The sequence below is a fragment of the Macadamia integrifolia genome, chromosome 10, assembly GCF_013358625.1.
Source record: "Macadamia integrifolia cultivar HAES 741 chromosome 10, SCU_Mint_v3, whole genome shotgun sequence".
In the NCBI taxonomy this organism is placed as follows: domain Eukaryota; kingdom Viridiplantae; phylum Streptophyta; class Magnoliopsida; order Proteales; family Proteaceae; genus Macadamia; species Macadamia integrifolia.
Window position 1 is genome coordinate 30,568,521 of NC_056566.1, and position 8,270 is coordinate 30,576,790.

The window sequence follows — 8,270 nt, forward strand, 5'->3', positions numbered from 1 at the left end:
GGAGCACCTGAAAATGTTGGAATGTATCCCTTATATGCTTGAAGAGCACGATAGATGGAGGTTGGACGCCATGTCGACCAACGCAAAGATTAAAGGGGCAGTTTGGGAGCTCGACCCTGAGAGCGCCCCAGGTCCGGATGGATTTTTAGGTATGTTCTACAGAGCTAGTTGGGAAATTATTTATAGAGATGTTTGTAATGCAGTCAGAAGCTTCTTTAGTAGAGGTAGAATGCCAAATGGTATCAATACCAATTTTTTTGTATTAATTCCCAAGGTCGAGGGGCCTATGAGCTTAGATAAATTCAGACATTTGTGTTTGGGGAATTTTTTCTGCAAAATTGTCTCCAAGATAATGGCAATCAGACTATCTTTCGTGTTGCCTCGGCTAATTTCGAATGAGCAAGGTGCTTTTCAGAAGGGGAAAATAATTCATCCTAACATATCTGTAGCGTCTGAATTAACAAATTTGTTATATTCGACAGCTAGAGGAGGTGGAATAGGTTTGAAGATTGACATCCATAAAGCTTATGACATGATGTCTTGGAGCTCTATTTTTAATGTTCTGAGGAAGTTTGGATTCTTTGAGAGATGGCTTTTATGGGTGCACCCGATGCTGAGTTCAGCCAAGGTTCCAGTTCTTCTAAATGGTGGTCCAATAGGGTTTTTCGGGGTGGAGAGGGACTTGAGACAAGGGGACCCTCTCTCTCCTATGCTTTTCAATTTGGCGGAAGAGGTGCTCTGTAGAAGGCTTCACAGGCTTGCAACAGAGAAGAAGCTCAAGGAGCTCAATGGTCCTTGTGGGGTGGCGACTCCAGCTTATAGTCTTTTACAAATGACATTTTCATTTTCAGGAATGCCTCTCTCAAGTATATTTGTCATTTGAAGCATTTTCTTCTCAGATATCAGGAGTTTGTTGGGCAGTGCATCAATCTGGAGAAAAGTAAGATGTTTCTAGGCCATATCTCTCCCCAGAGCAAGCATGCCATTGTGGAGGAAATAGGCATTCCCTTCTGCTCTTTCCCTACAAGATACCTGGGTGTGGTGATTTTTAATAGTAGAGTAAAAAAAGAAGCGATTTTTCCTATCCTAGACAGGGCAAAGGATCGTCTCGCAAGCTGGAAGGACAAACTTTTGTCGATGGCAGGTAGGGTGGAATTGGTGCATTCTGTGATCTTGAGCATGCCTTCTCATAGTTTTTTTGTTTACCGGTGACCTGCTTCTCTTATTGATACTCTAGAAAGATGAATGAGAAACTTTGTCTGGATAAGGGAAGTGGATACCTCAAAAAAAAATAGTCGTTAATTGAGATCAATGCTGTAAGCCTAAGGAGGAGGGGTCTCGGTTTGCGAAGGTTGAGGGATGTCAATAAGGCTATGCTCTGCAATGCAGCTTGGAGAATTAAAAATGAAGACTCTTTTTTCTTGAGGGCTAGATTCCTTGGTAAGGATGGCCTTCCTAAGAAAGGGTTCAGTAAATCTTCTATTTGGCCTGGGATTAGAAGGATGTGGGATTACATTTCATCTAAGCAGCGGTGGATTGTGGGAGATGGTAGAAAAATAAATTTTTTGAAGCATTTTTGGGTAGGTCAAGGCGCCTTGAAGGATGACGAGATGATGGAGGGTATAAATCCTTCTATTCTAGACAGGAAAGTTAGCGGTTCCATTGTGAACTTCAAGTGGAATCTTCCACAGATGAATTCTAACTTTATGAGAGGCATCATAGATGATGTGAAGAAGATCTACATTCTAGAATATGACTGTGAAGATAGGTGCGCTTGGTCCCTTTCTCATGATGGAAAATTTAATTTTAAATCAGCTTGGAAGGATATAAGGTTGAAGAAGCCAATTGTTCCCTGGGCATCTATCATATGGTGCAAAAATCAGCAGTCTCGGATATCCACCTTAGCGTGGAGGGTGATTCATGGAAAGGTGCCCACGGATGACGTAGTAAAGAAGAGAGCAGTTCCCCTTGCCTCTAAATGTGTTCTATGTAATTCTGATGAGGAAGCTTTAGAGCATGTTTTCTTGAGCTATCCCTATTCTAGGGAGATCTGGGGCCTTCTGTGTGATTCTTTCAATGTGTGTTGACATGTTCAGGGGTCGCTTCTTGAGTTTGCTCAGTGGTGGAAGCGAAAATTGAAAATGGTTTGCTGTAAGGAGGCATGGAGCATGAGTTTGGCCATTGTGTTGGATCACTTATGGAGGGAGAGAAACACAAGAAAATTTGAGAACAAAGCTCGCTTGAGCAGGTATGTCTTCCTTATAGTCCTTGAGGACATTAGAAGAAATAATCTAAAGACGAGAGGAGAGGTTAAATCCATGGCGGACTTGCAGTGTTGCAAGCGTCTTGGTATCCCTATTCAGGTCGCGAGGCACAGAGACATCTTGGAAGTATATTGGTGCAAACCTCCAATTAATTGGATCAAGCTAAATTTTAATGGCAGCTCGCTGGGGAATCCTAGTCGGGCTGGAGCGGGTGGCATTTTTCGGGATCATCTAAGCAGAGTTTTGGGTTCATACAAAAAATTCATGGGAATTACTAGTGTCTTCGAAGCAAAGGTGGAGGGTCTGCTGGAGGGCCTATTGCGTGCCAAGGACATGAATATTCTTCGGCTATGGGTGGAATCAGACTCTAGCACTGTTGTGACTACGGTCCATGAAAGGAAAATTTCGTGGTATGCTCTCCAGCGATGTTTGCATCTTCAGCCTTTCCTAGATAGTATTAGTTGGAAGATATCCCACAATTTCAGACAAGGGAATTCCACTGTTGACCATCTAGCCAGAGATGCGGCAAAATCTGGGATTTTGGGTGATAATGTGGCATTTCCCTCCCATATTCTTGATCTTCTTGCAAGGGATTCAAATGGGAGACCCCATTTTCGTTTTTCTTAGAGCTTTTCTTTCCTCTTGCTAATGGCCATGCCAAAGGTGGGAAGTTAGAAATTGCTAGTGGTGGTTGTTTTCATGTAAGGGTTTAATTTTTCCTTCTTATTTAATGAAATAATTTCTAGCAAAAAAAAAAAAAGTTATGACCACTTCAAACTTGAGAACCCTAAACTTAGCCTGCTACCAACCCTTTCTACTATCAGTAGTACATGACAACATGATATTGATAAATTTAGCAAGTGAGAGCATACATCTAATTCGGTCCACAATAGTGTGATTCATCTTTTCTGCTACACCATTGTGTTGAGGTGTATTGGGAACAGTCTTCTCATGTCTGATGCAATAACTATAATTTTTTTTTTACTGCTTCGAAGTATATTCCCCACCAATGCTTACTCTATAGGGGCGAATACACTTTAAAGGTTTTCCTCTTTCCCTTTCAACTTTAGCATGAAAATGTTGAAAAATCTCAAAGACATCGTCTTTGGGCAAATGCCCACACTTTTTGATGCAGGAGCATCGGTTGTTAGGGATATTTTAGTTTGAATAGGGGTATTTTTGTCTTTTATTGAATGAAGGGCCTAACAACCTCTAATCCCACTCTCTCCCATACCAACCCCTCTTGACCCAAAAATGAGAAGAGATACCCTCGTCAATCTTGTAGCTTCTTGCTTGTCACTGTCTCATACTCTCTCATCCATCCATGATTCCTCATCTTCTATGTAAGAGTTACCTCTCCCGAGTTACAATCCTTAAAACAACTTAGCTTCCTCTTCAGTGTTCACATCAGTCATATATATCCCAATTCTATATAAGAGAAACTTCTCCCACAACAGCCCAGGTTCTACTAGAGTGAGCATTAGCTTTGGGGTAGTAAGGGTTGAGAGATTGGAAGATGTAAACCCACCTGCAAGCTTGCTCATCAATGATAATGATATTGATAGTTAGGGTGGCAGTAATGATGACGTTGGTGAGAAAGCCAACGACCATCCAAGCATGCCTTGGTGTAGCTGACAATGCCGATACCAGTAGTGGGCCTCTGCAGGTGAATGCATATCAGAGTAGCTGGCCAGACGCTGAAGATATAATCTTCTCTTGGGTGGCCAGAGCTGTTTCTGATGAACCTCGAATGGCCGCATCTCTTCTCTCTCTCTCTCTCTCTCTCTCTCTCTCTCTCTCTCTCGCTTATTGTGTGTGTTACAAGACCATGTTTAACGTAAATTCTCTCTCTCTGCTTCTCTTATTTACTTACATAGAGATAATGCAGGGTTGCGATGCATCGATGCTCCTTGATGATACAACGTTTGCCACCATCATGAGCCGCTGTCGTTCTGGCGCGTGACCCACCCAGATCTCTCTCTCTCTCTCTCTCTCTTTCTCACACACACACACACACACATGCCCTACTTTTATTTCATCCACCAAACTACTGATTGATTCACTTTCATTTTTGGGATCAACTCATTACAGGTGCCACAGCATTGGAAAAGCTAGGTGCTCAACGTTCAGCTCACGCCACAAGGGTATAGGCAACAATAGTGACTACTCTAGCACCGACGGGCCAGTCGTCAACCTTGACTTCCTCACATCACTTCGGCACCTCTGTTCGGAATCCAGCAATGCAACCCTAGCTTCTCTAGACATAGTGACAGCGGTTACTTTCGACAACCAGTATTACATAAACCTCATCTCTGGGAAGGGTCTGCTTCCATCGGATAAAAGCCCTTGTAGGTGGAGGCGACGCTGCAAGTGATATTACGCGTGAGATCATTGAGGATACGCTAATGACCAATTCACCTTCTTCCCCGGACTTCAAGACATCCATGTTGAAGATGGGCAGTTTGAAACCACTCACTGGGAACAATGGCGAGATCCGTAGGAACTGCTGATTCATTAATTGATTTCATCCACTCCATTCCAAACCCAATCTTTCCATTAAACATATAATCTCACCATTACTAATAGTTTCATAGTCTGGTGCTTTGGTTGTAGGCAGTAGGAGCTACTCTTGAACACACTTCCCACTTGACTCTACTCTATGCTTATCGTGTGCTTTGTATATGGTATGGATATGATATGCTTAGCATTTTTCAGTGCTCACTTACTTTGTCCCATCAGGTATTTGAGAGAGAGAGAGAGAGAGAGAATCTGTCGCTCATTCTTTCCTTTTGTCCTATTTCCTTTTTGGGCTAGAAGTATAAATTATGTGATATGGTAAAACCTGAGACTCGAGTAGACAAAAATGAATAATCCATCCATTGCAAATACTCGAGAAAAGTAAGCAATTCCCGTCACATATACCCTTCCATCCTTCAAATCACGAAGCGAACTTGATGCTGTGAGGCGGCTCCACCAGCGTTTTGGGCTGTTCTTGTTGGCCAGCATGTATCCTGGATCTCACCCTCCCACTTTCAAGCACCTAGAGAATTCAAAAAAACATTGTGAGCACCAAGTGAACAAAAAACATATATACATGCAATTCTAAGTGGCAGAATTTCTTTGCCAACCCTTTCTCTGTTGCTTATGTTGATTAAACCATCGCAGCGCACCATCTAACACCCCCCCCCGGCGGATAACACACATACAAAAGGGGTTACAAACACCACTGATGCGGTTCAATGTTCAAATTCTAGACTAAAGCATCAGTAATCAAACCACTATGACAACCTTGCTATAAAGTTCGGTGGCAGCTGGATCAACTGATGTTCCAATACCAATTCACAAGCAACCACGGCAAAGCAAAAGGATGGTGGGTCTTCCAATCTCATCTGGGTTAAATCACATCTGATGATTGTAGCCTAAGTCCAGGGTCTCATCAAGCAGTCTCAATATCCAAACTACCATCTTGGCAGCAACACTACTGGTCATCATTTAGTCTTTCCAAGTTCTAGATCCCTAAATTGCAAACCTGAGGCTAGATACAAAAGTAAACCCCAATCCATAACATGAATAAAAGTTAAGTCAAAGGATGGTTTGTCAAAACCTGCAGGCTTGTTCTTCCACATCCAGTCCTGAGCAGCCTGAAGCCCCTTGAAAATTTGGAGGAAATCTGAGTTAAGAACATAAGCATGAATAGAGCTTTTGTCAATGCATTAAACATTGAATACCTGTTGGAAGCGAGCAGGATCATTAACTGAACTAGGTGCTGCCTGCAATTGTGTATAACCACGTTCCTGTAAAGACATTACACCCAACAACATATGAAGCAGAGATTGATGAAGTGCCCAAGGTTCTAACCACTAGCTTCTAGATTTTGAAAGAGAATTTGACATAAAGTAACATATTTCCATTACCAAACATGCACAATATCTCACTAGAATAAATGAAGATTTTGGCAAGTAGGTCAAATTAACCTAGATGTGATTTTAGCAGTACAGAAAGTTCATTACAGTCGACATAAAGAAACTCCCTTAACTAAAACACAAGAAAACCACCAACATATCATTGGGCATAAAGAGAGAGACACACACACAACCTATTTAAAGCCAACAGATTTTCAAAACAAACTTATGAAAAGCCAATAAATTATGCATCAGTTTATTACCAATTGTCTTGCTTCAAGAAACCCAACAACTATGGTCACAAACAAACTATTTAATACCAAAGTGAATGCAATCTCCATCAACCTTTCTAAAATGGTTGTATTGTCCCTTCTACTTATATCATATAAAGAAGTCTCATTTGAATTTCCATAAGGTCCATGATTTTTACAATGCTTCCTCCTGACTCAACATAATATTTTCATTTCTACAGGGACTAAAATCGAAATTTAAAACCTCAATATTAAGCTCAATTCATAATCGAATCAGCAACACAAGGGTTACAGGATTTTTTTATTTTTTTATGTCAAGAATCATCCCAGGATATTCATTAAACTTGCCAGATCCTTTATGAATCATACAAAAATTACCAAAAAATGTTTGTTTTAGTTTCTGTACTGTTATCGAATCAGGGAGAACCAAATCTGAAATTCTGAATCCAAAGCACATCACACAGATGGATATGACGAGTGTGAGGATCCACGCAAAAAGATTGACGGGTTATGAGTAGGTGATCAACACTTGAAATAAATCCCAAACATAAAAGGCTAACCAATTTGGAAAAGTTAAAAGTCAACAATTCCATTTGGTTAATTATCCTAATATTTTCATATCAATTGAGAATAGTTGAAGTCAACAAATCCAATTTGTATTATCCTGATATTTTCACACATAAAGATGCTGGCGGAAGGGGGGAGAGGATTCTGGGAATTTATCACTGGATCAAAGGCAAATACAAATGCCTAAAAAGTAATAACCACATGTAGTGTGCCCGAAATCATACCATTGAACAAAAATTTGTCTAAATAATTATTACCGTTCTCATCTAAGACAGATCCTAAGTCACTATAATTTAGCACTCCAAGACCTATTACTTATTTAGATTAAGAAGTTTTACCTGAACATTTTGTTGACCAGCCATACCCATAGCCTGATACTAGAAACCAGAGTACAGTGTATTAGGAAAAAATAAACAACACTTGTTATATTGTAATAAACAAAGTAAGAAGCCACCAACTCTAGAAGATAAAAAAAGGTTTCTGTGACTGCAGCCGATGGCAGACCTGTGTCTGGAGTTGCATCTGTGGTGTTTGCACAACTGGTTGTGCAGAAAGAACCTGTGCATGTGACTGAGTTTGTGGCTGTGGATGAAGCTGTTGAACAGAAGGCTTATGCTGCTGTTTCTGTTGATGTTGCTGTTGTTCAAACAAGGTGAACTCTTCTGGCTTCTCCCACTAGAGACATTTCGGCAGACATTGTCACATCAATTGGTTGTGTGCACAAAAATGACCAAAAGAGATAATATATAAACAAGCCTCACCTTGCTTTCACCTGTCACACTGTTATAATAGTACTTGTATCCTTCAGGTGAGGTATGCTCTGTCCAGTTACAAGTCAGCGGAGCTGCTGTCTGCACACTTGCAGGAACCAAAGGAGAATTAGATGTGGTTGATGGTGCAACTGCAGTTGCAGGAGCACCGGCAGTTGTCTGTGGCATGATTCCAGTCCATGAAGGCTGCACAGAAAATTTTGTATTAGTTTTGAACCTCCAAAAATCACTTACAAGAAAGACACATTAATAACATACAAGATGGAAGGACCATAATTAAGTAGAAACCAGTGCAGGCATAAGAAGCCAGCCCTCACTAGTAAACCAACTTACATAGTACAGCAATTGCATTCTTAGATTTGCGTTAACTGGGCTCTGTTACACAAAACTAGGGTCTAAGACTCTAAATTATGCTAATGCTGGTTAAAACTAGGAGCCAAGCATGTGTAAAATATCTTCTTTTATTATCTCAATTAAATGTCATACTTTCGAGTGGCTCTTTTTTTTTTTTTTTTT

General features: G+C 40.8%; 1 protein-coding gene across 8 annotated transcripts in view; it reads right to left on the reverse strand.

Annotated features, from left to right (window-relative positions):
* Window positions 1-5,034: 5,034 nt before the first annotated feature.
* Window positions 5,035-8,270, reverse strand: part of LOC122090673 (flowering time control protein FCA-like) — a 20,232-nt gene continuing 16,996 nt past the window's right edge. For 2 of the 8 annotated variants that reach the window (XM_042660326.1, XM_042660325.1), the window contains exons 14-19: window positions 7,746-7,940; window positions 7,489-7,659; window positions 7,323-7,361; window positions 5,993-6,058; window positions 5,869-5,934; window positions 5,035-5,304 (exon numbers count right to left, since the gene is read on the reverse strand). In XM_042660326.1, coding sequence (XP_042516260.1) covers window positions 5,203-5,304; window positions 5,869-5,934; window positions 5,993-6,058; window positions 7,323-7,361; window positions 7,489-7,659; window positions 7,746-7,940 — 639 coding nt within the window. In that variant the 3' untranslated portion in view covers window positions 5,035-5,202. The remainder of the gene's footprint in view (window positions 5,305-5,868; window positions 5,935-5,992; window positions 6,059-7,322; window positions 7,362-7,488; window positions 7,660-7,745; window positions 7,941-8,270) is intronic. The other 6 variants (XM_042660328.1, XM_042660333.1, XM_042660327.1 and 3 more) reach the window with 5 other exon arrangements.